Below are 17,653 nucleotides of genomic sequence, written 5' to 3'. Positions count from 1 at the left end.
AATTACATACATTTAGAAATAGGTCTACAAAGACTAAATGATTTGCTCAAGAGCTAAGAACAGAATCCAGTGTTTTTAACATTAGTTAATGTCGTCTCGGAGATGTTATAATTACTCTCTTGACTTAGGAATTAGTCATAAGTAACCCCTCTATGTCTTTTATCTTCCTTTACTTGCAAAATTGAATCTTAATTCACTCTTCAGAACCTGCCTAATCAGTTGTGCCCCTTTCCTAGCACTGAACCTGGAAATAAACAGGAGGCACTGAGTAAACTGGCTTCAAAAACGTGTTCAAGTGACCACTTCCTAAGAGGAAACTTTAGATTAGGCTTTTTATACATAGTCTTATATAATGGAGCCCATAATTAACATAGTCTACTTGAACAGTTTCCAACCAAATGTTCTTCAAGGATAGTTGGTTTTGATATCTAAAGATGTCATTCAGAGGTATAAAAATGATAAAAATGTATATGTAATATAAGGAATACAAAATATTGCAATTATAAATTGTGTGGCAAAAACATTCAAAAGATTTTATTATACAGCAATAGTGAGTTTTGTAGCTTAAGCATACTTTTTCCAATATTGGAAATTACACAAGCCCTTTTTCTACTGTGACAATGTTACATAAAAGCCCCCTCCCCCTAATTCAGTGATTTACATCAGTTAGATATTTCTTGTCTGTGTATCACCTGGGGTGGTTCTGTTTCAGGCTTTATGGGTTGGGTTCAGATCAGTGCTGTCTCTTGTTCTGGCACAGTCTTCTCATGGCAGAAGTAGAAACACCAAAGATGAAAGCAAGCCACATACATTTCCCATGATCAGGACCAAAGGGGAAGGGAAGCACACTGCCTATCCTACAGGGATATACTGCAGAATCATGTGACAAATGGGCATGGATAAATAATTGGTGTAAGAGGAAGTAGAAAACATGGGAATAAGAATTCCACCACAGAAATATTTCAAACCTGTTATATATGTTTGTTACCGAATTAACTGTCCTCTTTAGTTTCCTAAAGGCTGAGCAGATGGTTCAAGGCCTAGTTTTCCCAGCTAGCCCTTCCCTTTCACTGTCATCTTTCTCCTTGACAAGTGAATTCATGTTGTTATGGTTACAAACTGTGTGGTACCACAGTAAGCATACATGCTAGTCAAGTAATTAGTAATTAGCTGAGGAGCTTGACTTCTCATGAAGTTGTTTTCTCAAGAACCTTGACTTGCTGCTTAGCTAACCTTATTACAAGAGCCTCATTGAAAAATTTTCCGGCTCAGCACAGCTTATTAGGTACCCAGTGTCCATTTCTCAGTGAACCAACCCAATGTGGCTTCATTCTTCCAGTTTACCTGGAGAACTCAATGAAAAAGTAAAACAGATACATATTATCCTTGGATTTACAAGTAATTAATGACAGTGCCTTAGATCTCAAATATTTACTAAAAATGTAGATTATCTTTAGATCATGTCTATACAGAAACCAAAATGTTAAAGTTAACAAATCTATTAGTATCTTATTCTCAAAGTTCGACATATTTTCCACTGCGACATTTAAATCCTAATTCTTAAAGGTAACACGATTTGGTAAACCATAGTGTTTAGATTACATTTACTTCCTTGTTAAGAAATAGTTAAGCCAGGCGTGGTGGCGCACACTTGAAATCCCAGCATTCGGGAGGCTGAAGCCAGAGGATCATGGTTCACAGCCAGCCTTAACTACTTAGTGTGGCCCTCCGCAACTTAGTGAGACCCTGTTTCAAAATAAAGAATAAAAAAATAGTGTAGGGGGTGTAGCTCAGAGGTTGAATGCCCCTGGGTTCCATCCCCAGACACACACACACACACACACACACACACACACACACACACACACAAGAAATAGTTACATATCAAAATAGCTATCTGGATGTATTTATCTGTGTAAAGAACATGTTAGAAGTGTGACCAGATTGCATTTATAAATATTATTATAACACTACCATAAATTGAGTAAATTGCACACACTTCAGTAGTTCAGTCTAGAATGACTCAGTAATAAGTCCAGTCAAATTTGTTATTCAGAAATAATTTACAGTAGACTTTGAGGGGCTGTAGAAATGACAAAAATAGGTGGGAGGAAAATACCTATTTGGGGAATTATCTGGAATGTTTAATACTATCAAGATGATATCATCATCATCATCTGTTAGTGTTGAAAATGAATCTGGGCATTTTCTCAAGCTATTCAGTTGACATTATTTTAAAAAAAAATGACTGCCTAGGACAATTAATGAGACATGACTATGTAAAATCAGAGGAAAAAAAAAGTTCAGCTACTGTTCTGGAATTATATTGAGAGAGTTTATGGTGTTTTACACAGTGTCTCATCTTGTCTGAAAGCCAGTACTATTCAGTACTATTTAATGACATCTCTTCTGTGATTGTCTTGAAGTGCTGATAAAAGTTTATACTATTTAACCTTCTTTTCTCATAGGAGTTATAAGTTTGTTTTCATTAGGGACTGAATTTTGTTTCCTTGTGGCTTCCACATCAGCTGTCACAACTGTTCACAAAGAGGTGCTTACATTTTTAAAAATTTTATTTATGGAACTACACAGCTTCAGGTTATTTTAAGTTTTAGGCGTTTTTTTTTTTGGGGGGGGGTTGTTCACTCCCAGACCTATTTTATACTTTTTATTTGGAAACAGGGTCTCCTAAGCCAGCACGGCTGGCTTTGAACCTGTGTGTTCCTCCTGTCTCTGCTTCCCAAGTGCAGGGGATTACAAGCTGCGCCACCACGCCCGGCTTAAATTTGTTTTTTTTTTTTTTTTTTTAATGTAAACTACAAAAGTTGTCTCTCCTACTTAAAATCCTTAAGTGGTTTCTCAATGTGTTCAAATACAGAATTCCTCCTTAGACCTATAATCCTTGGTTTGTTTGACAACAAGTTCAGATAATACTTCACCCTTTGCCTCTTCCCCTTCCTTGCTCTTGGTCCTTCAGCTGCATCAGCCTCTTTTTGGTTTCATGAACAGGCTGCATCTTATCCTAGAGTGCTTTCCTCCCCAGTTGAAGTTATATCTCCTCCTGATCATCCTGTCTAGAGCGGCCTTCCCTGGGTAGTTTCCATTGGATCACTCTATTTTCCTGGCTTTTATTATACCCTGTTTTAACATTTTGTCTATTTGTTGTCTTTCTTTCTACTGAAATAGAAGTATCTTGAAGATAAAGTGCCAAGTACTTTAACAAAAAGTCATTCAAATATTTGTTGAACAAGTGAGTACATGGATGGTGACCTTGCTCTTTAAACTCATAGTACTTTTAGCTTTCTTCCTTAATTGGACTCAAGGGAGAAGGCATTGTACTTTCAGAATGATCCAAACTGAATAGTGTTGTGCATCATCACTCTTTGTAATAGTGCGATCATCACTCTTTGTAATTGGTTTTATTATAATCATAGCTGAGGTGATTCAGAAATTTTAAAAGATTTATACCATGCATACAGAAACTGGGCCCAAAATTATGTATTTTGTACATATTTTATAAGCCTTTATTTGCCCTGTTTAAATATTTCAAAATTGGAAATTGTAGTTAATCCTAATGTATATTTTGTATGGTAACTATTATAGTTTTGTTAGACACTGAGTGCAGCATGATATTTTCACAAAACAAAATAAATTGCTGTATATAGGTAGAGACCAACAGGGTAGATATGGAAGTAAAACCCCCCTCCAGGAGTTTCTTGTCAATAAGTTAGAATTCATGCTCAGAGCAGGTCAAGGTATGACTGTTTCACCAAGGACAAAATGTAGGAGTTTATCACCTCGAAATCCAGATCAGCCAGAGACTTAAATAATTTGCCCAAGGTCAAACAGCAGTACGTAGTAGAACCAGGATTTAAAATCAGGCTTGTCTGACTCTAGAACTTATTTCTACAGTATTTTGGAATCTCTTAGATTTAAAAAATTCATCCTTTTGTTTTATATGTTAATATCATTATATACTATATTGCAACCTATTGGCTTCTATGAGAGGTTAATATATACTTTTAGAAAAGTTTAACTATATTTTCTTTGTGTGTGTGTGTGGTACTGAGGATGGAGCCCAGGGACATTCTACCTTCTAGCAATACCTCCAGCCTATTTTTTATTCTTTATTTTGAGGCAGGGTCTCACTAAGTTGCAGAGGCCTCCCTGAGTAGCTGAGGCTGTCCGTGAACCATGATCCTCCTGTGTCAGCCTCCCAAGTGCTGGGATTACAAGCATGTGCCACCATGCCCGGCCCTATATTTGCTTTTAATTGTTACTGAGCAGTCATGGAAGTCATTTGTAAATAATCTATAAAACTTTAAGCCAAGAGTTGTGGCACACACCTGTAATCCCAGTACTTGGGAGGCTGAGCCAGGAGGATCCCCAAGTTCAAGGTTAGCCTCAGCAATTTAGTGAAACCCTGTTCCAAAGTCAAAAGGGCTGGGAGTGTAGCTCAGAGGTTGAACACCCCAGGTTAAATCCCTACTTAAAAAAAAAAACCCTTTTTGTTTTGTGAGGGGGACACTGGGAATTGAACCCAGGGACATTCTACCTCTAAGCTATATCCCTAGTCCTATTTTTTATTCTTTATTTTGAAATGGGGTCTCACTAAGTAGCTGAAGCTGACTGCAAACCTGCGATCCTCCTGTGTCAGCCTCCCAAGTACTAGGATTACAAGCACATACCATGACTCTTGCCTCAAACAAAAAAACCTCTATATTGTGTAACTTAAAACTTAAGCCGCGTGTGGTGGCACACGCTTGTAATCCCAGTTTGTAATGCCAGCATTCTGGAGGCCGAGACCAAAGGATACCAGTTCACAGATAGCCTCAGCTACTTAGTGAGGCCCTCTGCAACTCAGTGAGACCCTGTTTCAAAAAATAAAGAATAAAAAATTGGGCAGGGGGTGTAGCTCGGAGGTCAAATGCCTCTGGGTTCCATTCCCAGACCCGCAAAAAAAAAAAAAAAAAAAAAGTCTGGGAGTATAGCCTGGAGGTAGAAAGCCTCTGGGTTCTACTCCCAGTACAGAAAAAACCATGATTTGTTTCAATAGTCCCACATAGCTTGAAGAACTGATTCAGAGACTAACAGATGTGAACAGTCTAATGTAGGGAAATTGCTGAAAGCACAATTAAAATGCCAGAGTATACCACAAACAACAATTTCCTTAATTTTTGTTAAACACAATTTGAAATGATTATGTGCTTACAAAAACAAACAGAATAAAGCAAAATGTTTTTGAATCTGTAGTTTCATATTCATAAATGTTTCAAGGTTCAAAGTTTAATATAATTTAATTTTATAATTATAATCTAATATTTAAAATTAAGATAACTATGATTATACTAATTCAATATAGATCAGACACCTAACTAATCTTCTACTATTGTTCACATGTAAGATGGTACGTATATTAATATGTCAAAAAATTTTTCCAGGTTTTTGTTTTGTCTTACAGGCCTTCCTTTATTAGGTTTTATCAAAGACTGCTTGCTAAGAATCAGCACAGTGGGGTATGGTGGTACATACCTGTAATCCTAGTACTTGGAAGGATGAGACCATGATTGTAGGTTCAAAGTCAGCTTCAGTGATTTAGGGAGGCCCTATTTCAAAATAAAAACAGCTGGGTAGGTAGCTCAGCATACAATTCCCCTGGGTTCAATCCCCTGTACCAAAAGCAAACAAAAAGAATCAGCCCAAGCTAACTTTGCAAAGACTAGCATTCTGATCTACAATAAGAAAAGGTTTTATTTTGTAGACCATTTTTGTACCAATTAGAGGAAGAACTAGTTAAGAAAAAGATAAGTAGAGATCGAGATAAAGGAATTTTTTTAATTTTTTAATTTTTTTTTTTTTTTGTGGTTGTACTGGGGGTGGAACCCAGGGGCTTTCTACCTCCAGCCTATACTCCTAGACCTATTTTATATTTTATTTGGAAACAGGGTCTCACTAAGTTGCTGAGAGCCTCACTAAGTACCTGAGTCTGGCTTTGAACATGTGTGATTCTCCTATCTCAGCCTCCCAAGTGCTGGGATTACAAGCATTTGCCACCATGCCCGGCTAGATACAGGAATTTGAAGGTCACAAATGAAGCCACTCTGGTTGCCTTGTGGAAGCCTCATAATTGGCTCATAGTAGTCGTATTTTTAAAATTAAAAAAAAAAACTAAGTTTAGTAACTAGAAATGTGAGATCTTTGTAAATTTGTGGGCCAGGGGCTTCTGACCAAGATTTAATTATCTGAGTTTTTTAAAAGGCTTTTTAAGAACAGACTGTTAAATTGGTAGCCTGCTTTATACAAATTACAAATTGATGAAATGACAAATTAAGTTCTTTTAAAGCCAGGCGTGGTGGTGCCTGCTTGTAATCCCAGCATTTGGGAGGCTGAGACAGGAGGATTGGGTTTAAGGACAGCCTCAGCTACTTAGTAAGGCCCTTTGAAAATCAGTGATACCCTGTTTCAAAATAAAGAATAAAATGCCTGGCCTGGTGGCACACGCTTGTAATCCCTGCACTTGGGAGGCGGAAACAGGAGGAGCGCGCAGGTTCGAAACCAGCCTCTCTGCTTAAGAGACCTTGTTTCCAAATAAAAAGTACAAAATAGATCTGGGAGTGTACCCTGGAGGTAGAAGGGTTTCCAAGAACCCCAGTACCACCAAAAAAAAAAAAGAAGAAGAAGAATAAAAAATAGGGTTTGGGGTGTTGATCGGGTGTGGAATGTCCCTGGGTTTCATCCCCAGTACTGAAAAAAAAATTATTTTAACATAAACTTAAATATTTAGTTGTAAAAACTTTCACTACCATTCAGCTCCAGCTCTGAGGGGTATGCTAAATACTTTTTGACTGAAGAACATGAGGCTTATTAGTAGTAGTTGTACAGAATTTTTAAAAATTTTTGGTATGAAAGGCTGAACTCAGAGGCATTCTACCTCTGATCCACACTTATTTTTTTTTTTTTGAGACATGTCTCACTAAGTAGCTGAGGGTCTTACTAAATTGCTGAGGCTGGCCTTAGACTTGCAATTCTCTCAGCCTCTCAAGTACTTGGAATACAGGCATGTGCTACCATACCCTGCTCATGCAAAAATTTTGATATCCCTGAAACTTCAGGGAGTTGCATGGCTTGACCTTCCCACTTCTTTAATAAGATGCTGGGGAAATTGCCTGTATCACTGGGGAAAGAGAAGAGATGCCATTAAGTAGTGGTGATGATAATGGTAGATAATAATTAGCATTTATCATGTTGAGCACTTTTCTATGAAAATTAGGCTTATCTATTAAACTAGGATGGAAATATTATATAAAACTTAAGTCTGTATAACTTGAAACCTATTTTGGGGGCTTCAACTATACTTAATTTGGTAGGAAATAACTCTTAAATTTTTTAGTTTGAGTGATTTTAAGATAATAGTTATAACAACCTATTTTTTTGTTTTGTTTTAAATAGTTGTTGATAGCATTGTATAGATGTACAATTAATTTACAATTAAGAAAATATTTACTTTTAAGTAAATATTGAAAGAGCCAACATACTTGGCAAATCTAGATATTTCCCATAGCAGAGTTTCTCCTAGTCAGTATTAAACCTATGATTTTATAGACCCCCTTTTAAAATTACATACAAAATTGTATGTGTGCATTTGTCTATATGCATAATTTTCATTAGCTTCTCAATAAGACCTGTAAACAGAAGGCACCAGGTCAAAATGTTAAGCCATCTCTCCCACTCAGGTGACTTAGAGGCATCCCTGAGACAGGAACTAAATGACAATATTATAAAAAAAAAAGAATTAATATTATCTTAGAATAAAGAAGATCAGCTGGGCATGGTGGTGCACGCTTGTAATCCCAGCATTCTGGAGGCTGAGACCAAAGGATCATTGTTCGCGGTCAGCCTCAACTACTTAGGAAGGCCCTCTGCAACTCAGTGAGACCCAGTTTCAAAATAAAAAATAAAAAATGTTATGGTTTGAGATGATATTGTATGGTTTTGGGGAAACTGTCCCAGACACAACTTCCCTCAAAACACCAAAAAAAAACCCAAACAAGGAAAAACCGAGGGTTCTTGTCCTGAGCTAAGGGTAAATACACATTAGCCCGGACTCTTGCTGAAGATTTAAAGAAGCTTATTAAAAAGATAGAAATACAGAAGATAGTTATAGCCCCATGCCAGAATGGCATGGTGGGGTGGTTCAAATGAATGCCTCACCAGAGATACAACACATGGGCCAGACCTTTTATACTCATGATCTACATCTTGTTTAAGTAATTCTGACATAGTAAATGTCCCTGTAAGGTTCCTCCCCCAGCAAGGTGTGGCAAGGTGTCTCCTTTCAGTAAGGTCGACCCCTCCTCCCATCCTAGCTAAATCATCCAATTATTATATAAACCTGTCTTTAGAATGAGGATGAGGAAGTCCTAGTTCCCCTCTCCTATAGACTTGCTAGTTACCTTTAGCTAGGTTAATTTACATTGGAATAATTGCCTGCTTCTAGGCAGAAACCAAGTCCTTTCACAGATTTGCCCCTCACCCAATTTTTGGAATATATTAATAATCATAGCTTTTTCAAATGTTCCTAAGCCATTCCCAATACTGGTACAAAAAATAAGGCAGGGGGTGTAGCTCAGAGGTTGAATGCCCCTGGGTTCCATCCCCAGACCCGCCCCCCCCCAAAAAAAAAGTAAAGAAGATAAAGGGTTATTCACATGAAGATGATGGTTTAGATTAGTTCCATGAGGACTGAAACATAGAAAAAGAAAGGTAAAGGCCCAGACTAGATTGTGATAGTTGCATGTAGTTAGAAGGGAAATAGAGGATTGGGGATATAGCACAGTTATAGAGTGCTTGCCTGGCATGCACAAGGCCCTGGGTTCAATCCCCAACACCATGCAAACAAAAAGAAAAAAAAAGAAAAAAGAAGAAGAAAAAAAAGATGTAACATTGACAGGGGAAATAGAGCCAATTAGTGAAAGAGGTGGAGAAGACCAGGTACATACAGAATCGAGAGAGAGAGATTTATTCTGGAGACCAGTTAAATGTTAAATATGATTGAAGGTCATAAAAAATGAGAACTGAAAAGGGTAATGGCTTTAGCCTACGGGAGTTATCAGTAATTTTAAAGCAATTTCAGTGGGGTGTGAAACATAGAACCCTAACAAGGCTAAAGGGGAGAAAAGGAAGTTAGAAAAGGAAGGTAACTTGACTCAGCTCCTGCTAACTTAATAGCAACAACAATAATTAAAGCAATAGCTAAAATTTTTTTTAGCACTTTAATGCCTCAGGCACTATGCCAAGATTTTATCTTTAGCTACATTTTTTTTCAGTTAATAGCCTTGTGTGGTGAATTCCATTTTTACTTCCATTTTTTTTTTTTGGATTAGCAAATGAAAGATCCAGGAGGTGAAGTGATTTTCTCAAGGTCTCACAGTTAGCAAGTGTGACAGATTTGAACCCAGGTAACCTGACTCCTTGAGCCTTCATTGTTAGTACCAGTCTATTAAATATCTAATATATCTGCGGTATTGCAAAGGAATGTGGAAGATTTTTGTGTTCTCTGAAATTTAAGAGAAAACATGTTTTTATGTAAGAAGCAGAAATATAACTATCAATATATTTTCTTATAAAATGAAACAGAAAAGATAAATCAAAGACTTTTTTTTCTTTTTGTGGTACTGGGGATTGAACCCTCTGAACTATACTCCCAGCCTGATTGATTGATTGATTGATGGATGGATTGCAATACTGGGGATTAAGCTAAGCCCAGGGGCATTCTACCTCCAAGCTATACTCCCAGCCTTATTTTTAATTTTTAATTTTTTACTTATTGTTTCTTTCTTTCTTTCTTTCTTTCTTTCTTTCTTTCTTTCTTTCTTTCTTTCTTTCTTTCGCGGCACTGGGGATGGAGCCCCAAATGCTGGGATTACAAGTGACACCACACCCCTGCTGAAAGTATCACCTCTTTAAGTAGATTGTTTCTTAATCTGTGGAATTTGGATGTTGTTATTTTTCTCACATGTATTTATTTATTAATATTTGATAACTTTGACATTTTATGGTAATTTTACATTAAGATGCACTGTGCTTCTCTTACTTTTTTTTTTAAGACAGTACCTTCAAAGTATTTCTTTCCCCTTTCCTGTGGTAATACCAGTTTGGGTTGATAGCATTGAAAAATAAGGACTTCATTGTGTTTCTTGGGATTCGTTTTGTTGTCAGTAGTTTGGGGTCTTTCTCCATACATATTAACTTGTGCTTGTTTACACTGAATCTGTTAGGCTTCTCTGTGTTGCTGAAGTCTCAAAAATCTTTTCCACTAACCCACACTGATTCAGTATTTTCGATAGAAAGAAGTTAATCAGAAGATTATCCCACATGGAAAACCTGTTGCTTTCTTCTCAGTAGGCTCACTCAAGGGGTCAGGCCTTCACTAACCCAGTATAGAAGTGAGACTCTTGAGTTGCTCTTATGTGTAGAAGGCTCATTGTACACTTGACAATAATTAAATGCGGTCTCTCTTATGACTGTGTATAGGTTTTTACTAAAAAAAATCTACATATTTCTGAGAGATTTCTAGTTCTTCAGAATTGTGGTTGCCTACTATGCAAGCTCTGGAAAAGCAATGGAAGATGTCTGGATATCAGCAGATATAAAAGAATAGACAAAATGTACACTTACATTTAAAACCTATAATTTGTAGACTATTATAATAGTCATTGCTTTTGGTCAGTTTTAATGGCAAACTATACATTTTTATAATACAGTTAATAGAAAAGTTCATGATACCATCCATTATAGGGCTTTAATCATCAAATAATAAGTACCAAGCTTATTGTGTGGTGCGAAGCACTGCAGAGGTACAGAAGAGATTCACGTGGTTTCTGTTCTCAAGAAGCTTAAAGATATCACCAGGCGTAGTGGGACACACTCATAATCCCAGTATTTGAGAGGCTGACACAGGAGAATTGTAGGTTAAGGCCAGCCTCCTCAGCAACTTAGCAAGAGCATTAGCAACTTAGCAAAAATTATACACAGCTTGGAATATTTACAATATATATGTAGATAATTACAGCATGATGCAGTGTGTGATAAGTGATAAGGAGTTCAGAAAAGAAAAATTATGTCTACTTGATGTAATGAGGAACTATTTAAGGGTTATGTGGCATTTGAGCAGGGCTTCAAATGGGTGGTTAGGATTTCCACAAGATTCTAGGACCAAGATAATAAAAATTCTAGTACTTGAGATAATAATACAAAAAATCCAGTCAGAGACTCTGGTCCCAGATGGAAAGATTCTCTTACCAATCCTACAAATTCTATCAGATTACTTTCCTCTGATCTTCAGCTTTTTCATCTATAAGATGGAAATTAGAGTAATGGTTGTCATAGAAGTTTTTAGAAAGATTAAATAAGGCCGGGCGTGGTGGCGCACGCTTGTAATCCCAGCATTTGGGAGGCTGAGACCTGGAGGATCGCGGTTCGCGGACAGCCTCTGCTACTTAGGCCCTCTGCAACTCAGTGAGACCCGGTTTCAAAATAAAGAATAAAAAATAGGGCAGGGGGTGTAGCTTAGAAGTCAAATGCCCCTGGGTTCCATCCCCAGACCCACAAAAAAAGAAAGATTAAATAAGATAGTATAATATTAACATACTTTGTAAAAGTCTTATTCAAATGTTAGTAAATATTGTATTGAGAAGGGCATAGTGTAAAGTCATAGAATTGAAAAACCAGTAAATAACATACACTAGAGCAAAAAAAAAATGAAGGTGTTTGAATATTGATTTACCCAGCTAATTCCTTACATAGGAAAGTTATCTAAAATAAAAGTTTCCAAGACTAATGTTGACCCTTCTCCCCTCAAAAGATAATTTTGGAGAGCTTTTACATCTTCAGGTGAAACTTGAATGAATCATAATGTTTAGTTCTATTGAATTCATCTACATAATACATAAGAATTAATTTTCAGATAAATTTCTTCAATAAAAGTTGTAACATTAAACAAAGATAGCTAATGTGTCTTATAAAATATATTTGCCTTAAATTTATCCATGGCTTAATTTGTCATGGCTATCAGAATAAGTGGTTTGGAGAACAAGTCTCCTTGTTCTTGAGTAGATCAGGGTTATTCCTTCAAATTGGACAGGTTGTGAATTATTTAAGCTACTTCCAGGTACCACTTTATCTCATGCATATTACAGGAGACATATAATAGTTGCATGAAAACTGTTTAAAGAACCGATATAGCTTGTCTAAATATATGTCAGAGAATTCATTCATGTTGTTTTACATAAATTTTATTTTTTAAATGCAGCTAGAAGAAATAGCCCATAAATTTTGCAATAAAAAGATGCAGTGCCTAGGCAGAAAAATCATGATTCATGATTTTTGCTATGATTATTATACTGCTTGCTGTTATCTGATCTTGGGATCTCAGTGTTCATCTGGAATCCAGTGATATGTGATTAAAATTGCTTCTGCACGGGCAAGAAACTTGGAAAACAGCATATTAGTTGAACTAATTGTTACTTTAAAAATTTTTGGGGCACAAGAAATATTCCTGACCGCTAACACTATGATTATTTTATTTTGGTGAAAAATTCTAAATTCTTTCTTATTTTACAGACTATCTTGCTAATCATGGCCGATTAAATGAGTCTGAAGCCAGGCGAAAATTCTGGCAAATCCTGTCTGCTGTTGATTATTGTCATGGTCGGAAGATTGTGCACCGTGACCTCAAGGCTGAAAATCTCCTGCTGGATAACAACATGAATATCAAAATAGCAGGTAACTGGGACACAACTGGCTATGAAATGACCAGACGTGAACTGTCATACTGAGTGTTCAAAAACTGCTGCTTCGGGAGCATTTTCACTTGATGATATCAGGTGTTCTCAAAGTGTATTTTATTCTGTTTTCTTAGTCTTGTGTGTAATTTCAAATGAGGGAAATAAGTCCATCATTAATATGCACAGTGGCCGGGCTACACCATGGTCTGATCTACGTTAAAGTCCCTTGGGAGGGCTCGTTAAAGTCCCTTGAGAGGGCTCATTAGTCTAGGTGAGGCAGTAATCGGGAATAGATGGGACCAGAGGAGAGCACAGGTTGCTAGTGCTCTCTAACCTGCTCTCCTCATCGGGACTGGTGGCTACAGTGATGTTACAGAGAAAAACCACAGGCAGCAATGAGAGTAGAACAAGAACTCTGTAAGACACAAAAGCACCTGTGCTTGCTCTGATAGAGTTTTGATTTATAACATGGCAAAGATTATTTTGCTTGCTATTCACAACTATAAAAGTCTTTATTTTATATCACAATTTTCTTCATGCACATATTATACTCATTTATTCAGTAAATATGCGTCAGGTACTGTGCTATACTAAATACAGTATGTGGAAATATTTCACAATATATGTATATTAAAACATATTGTACACCTTAAGTACATATAATTTTTGTCAGTTATACCTCAGTGAAGCCGAATAAAATACAGTACTATAGATGCCTTAAAAAAAGATATGTACAAGATAGGCATGATGGCACATACCTATAATCAGCTACTCAGAAGGATGAGGCAGGAGGATTACAAGTTCAAGGCCAGGATGGGTAATTTAGCAAGGCCTTGTCTCAAATAAAAATAGGAAGGGCCGTGATGTAGCTCAGTGGTAGAGAACTACTGAGTTCGATTCCCAATACTTCCTTCCCCCTCAAAAGTATATATAGATCTGAAAATGTAGTTCAGTGGTAGAGTACTTGCCTAGCATGTGTAAGGCATTGGGTTCAGTCCCTGAGCACTACAGAGGGGAGGGGAGAAGAGAGGAGAAGAGAGAGAAGGTGTGGGGGAGGAATCTGTACAAACTACAGTGGGAACATCAGTCTGCCTGAAGGGTCAGAGAAGCTTCACAGAGGAAGAACTATTTGAATTTAGGCTTGAAAGATGAATTAGTGGCTTGCCAAGAAACAGAAGCAGGATGTACATGGAGATTCAAATGGTGGTAACTTTAGCTCAGTATTGGTTAAAATCTATGGGCATGGGAGAGTGATAGAAAAGGAGAGGCTAGGTAAAGACCAGAAAATGAAGGGTTTTAAATGCCATGGAAAAGCTTTGAAAGCCCGTTATGTAAGTAATGAAAATTAGCCTATTGAAAATTTTAAAGTGTGTGTGTGAATAAAGTGGAATTGAGATAACATGATCAACTCTGCATGTTAGCAGGATGTCTCTGGCAGCAGAGTTAAGATGGATAGGAGCTGTGTTAAAAGAAATTCAGTGCAATAGTTCAGCAAAGAGCATGTGGGTTTGAATAGAGCAGCAGCAGCATCAGAACTTGAAGGCACGAGAGGGAGTCTTATTTCAGTAAAGGTTTGAAGAAGGTAGGGAGAGGGAGTAAAAGTCACTAGAAGCCAGGTGTGGTAGCACAGACCTGTAATCCCTGTACTTGGGAGGCTAAGACAGGAGGATTGCAGGTTCAAAGCCAGACTCAGCAACTTAACCCCAGTTTCAAAATAAAAAAGGGTGGGAGGGGGTCTAACTAAAAGTAGAATGCTCCTAGGTTCAGTCTCTGTACTAAGGGGAGAAGTGTAGAGCTCAGCATAGTTACAAGTGGTGACATTTGGTTCTAGGATTATTAGAAAAGAATGGGGAAATACTGGGTGAGAGGAGCTAGACAAGCAATTATTGATTCACTGGCTGGACTGGATACCCCCTGGACTCAGTAGGTCAAAGAGAAACAGCTTCCTGGTTTGTTATGTTGTAGTACAAAATATAAGTTAAAGGCCTCTGATTTGTACATTGAACTGATTTTTTCCTATGTTCTTTTCCATGAGTTTTTGTTTGGGGCATTTAGGGAAGGTAAATAATTTTTACCTATTTTGTATTGAATGCCAGTGTTAATCTTACAGGGTACATAATGGATTTTCTATTCTGTAGTCTGTGATTTTATTTTCTTAAGTAGAGGGGTGTGTGTGTGTGTAAGTAATGATTTGTTATTTTTGTTGTGAAAATATAATAATTGAATGCTTCCATAGTTCGTTTTTATTTTGTTTTAATGTCTCCTTGTCCATGTATTTTTTCCCCTTCATATTCTTTTGGCCTTTCCATTTGATCTTATTCATTTTATTCATTTTTTTGTCAACCTTCTGTACTATACTTCACTGGAATTTTTAAATTCATTTCTTAAAAGCATCAGCTGTCCTAAAATTGTGTTTTCAGAGAAGTCCCCTACTTCGTTTTTAAGTTCTAGCTCTGTAGGAAGAAGGGAGAAACTCTTGCTTCACCTTTATTTATTACCAAAATAATAACTCAAAGGAGTTCCAGGAGTCTTATTAGAGAAAGGTTAAAGGTGTGAATCATGTGCCATAAGAATTACAAAGTGCTCTGTCTGTCAAAGGAAGACAGCAAAGAAGCTTATGAACACAAAAGACAATAATACTTTGTGCTAAGGTTATAGCCAAGTTTTTCTGTCTATGTCTACTCTAATTCTGCCTAAAATATAGGTGGGTCAGTGAAGTGCTTCTATTATGTGATATTTAGGTTCTATTTTGTTGTTTATTTGTTTGTTGTGGTACTGGAGATTGAACCCAGGGGCATTCTTCTGAGCTAAATACCCTGTTATACATTTTTTTTTGAAACAGGGTCTCACTAAGTTGCTGAGGCTGGCAGCAAACCTGTGGTCCTCCTGTCTTAGCCTTCCAAGTACTGGGATGGGAATACAATCCTGAGCCACCACGCCAGCTTTTGTTTTGTTGGTTTTTACTTTTCTTTTTAATATCTAAACTTAAAGACCTTTTAATTTTGTAGAAGACAGGTAAAATGTCAGGTACCTGAAATTGTTGGGTTTTTTTTTTTTTAAGATAATATGACAGCTAACATTTAATTGAGCCCTCAGTATTTTTAGGTTCTTAGCTAGGTACCTTTTTTTTTTTTTTTTTTTTTTAAGAAATATGTCAGCACTGCTAGGCATGGGGGAACATGCTTGTAATCCCAGCATTTGGGAAGCTAAGACCAGAGGATTACGGTTCTCAGACAGCCTCAGCTACTTAGTGAGGCCCTCTACAACTTAGACCCTATTTCAAAATAAAGAATAAAATATTGGGCAGAGGGTGTAGCTCGGAGGTCAAATGTCCCTGGGCTCCAGGGACACCTCAAAAAGAAATATGTCAGCACTTTATATATATTTTTGTAGTACTGGGAATGGAACCCAGGGGCTTTCTACCTCCAGGCTACACCCCTAGACCCATTTTTATATTTTATTTGGAAACAGGGTTTCACTAAGTTGTTGAGAGCCTCACCAAGTAGCTGAGACTGGCTTCAAACCTATGTGATCCTCCTGTCTCAACCTCCCAAGTACTGGGATTACAAGTGTGCACCACCATGCCCGGCGAGTACATTTAATATTTTAAATGATAAAATGATGTTTTCATTTAAAGATAGTGTTCAAATTTTAGATCTTTTAAATGAGGTCATTTTGTAATAATATTGTATCACAGTTAGCATTAAATTGCAAAATAGACTTAGATTATATATTAGAAATAAAATTTATTTCACTTTAATATGCAGTACATATTTTATTTATTTTTATTGGTACATTGTAATCATACATCTTAATGAGGCACAGGATGGTAGAGGCATACATGCATATATTACTCATTTAGCCCTTCACCAATTCCCATCTCATTCCTTCCACCCTCTCTTCTTGTGTTAGGCTTAGAGATTGACTTTGATAGTTTGTGAATGTACATCTTGTGCATTAAGGTGTTACCCTCTTCCCTCCTCCCATCTCCCTCAACTAAGTTGCCTTCTTTATTCATCTAAGGTTTCTCCTCCTTTGTCTGGGTTCCCTCCTATGTTTCATTTTCTCCCTGTCTTCTAAATATTAGGGAGAACATACAGCTTTTCACTTTTTGTGGTTGACTAATCTCACTTAGTATAATGTTCTCCAGTATCATCCATTTTCATGTAAATGATATAATTTTGTTTTTCTTTATGGCTGAGTAAAATTCCATTCTGTATATATCCCATAGTTTTGTAATCCATTCATCGGTTGATGGACATTTTGGCTGGTTCTTTAGTTTGGCAATTGTGAATTACACGGCTATAAACATAGATACACATGCATTAGTCTGGTAGTTTGGTTTCTATTCTTTAGGGTAGATACCCAGAAGTAGTATTGCTGGGTCATATGGGAGATTCATTCCCATTCTTCTGAGGATCCTCTATACTGTTTTCCTAAGTGGTTACACTAATTTGGGATCCCACCAACAATGTATTAGAGTCCCACTTCTCCACACCCTCATCAACATTTGTTGTTGTTTGTGTTTTTAATGATTGCCATTCTAACTGGAGTTAGGTGAAATCTCAGGGTCGTTTTGATTCGCATCTCTCTGTTGGCTAGGTACTTCTGACATACCACAGCAGCCTTGGGAATTGCACAGCTGTTGCCCATTTTTAAATGAGAGAGCTGAAAGACAGATAAACTAAATAACTTGCTAAGGTGACACAGAAAATAAGCAGCAGGCTGGGCATGTTGATACATGTTTGTAGTCCCAGTTCTTGGGAAGCTGAGACAGGAGGATCGCAGGTTCACAGCCAGCCTCAACTACTTAGCGAGGCCCCCTGCAACTTATGAGACCCTGTTTCAAAAGATTAAAAAAATAATAA

The 17,653-nt window shown here is 37.1% G+C and overlaps 1 protein-coding gene across 2 annotated transcripts in view; it reads left to right on the top strand.

Annotated features, from left to right (window-relative positions):
- SIK2 (salt inducible kinase 2) overlaps window positions 1-17,653 on the top strand; it is a gene marked incomplete at both ends in the record, with an annotated part of 130,073 nt that overhangs the window by 67,597 nt on the left and 44,823 nt on the right. For both annotated transcript variants that reach the window (XM_080713952.1, XM_080713951.1), the window contains one exon: window positions 12,622-12,783. In XM_080713952.1, coding sequence (XP_080570078.1) covers window positions 12,622-12,783 — 162 coding nt within the window. The remainder of the gene's footprint in view (window positions 1-12,621; window positions 12,784-17,653) is intronic.

The sequence above is a fragment of the Muscardinus avellanarius genome (assembly GCF_963383645.1).
Source record: "Muscardinus avellanarius genome assembly, chromosome: 1".
Lineage (NCBI taxonomy): Eukaryota > Metazoa > Chordata > Mammalia > Rodentia > Gliridae > Muscardinus > Muscardinus avellanarius.
This window is presented reverse-complemented; position numbering and strand designations above follow the sequence as displayed.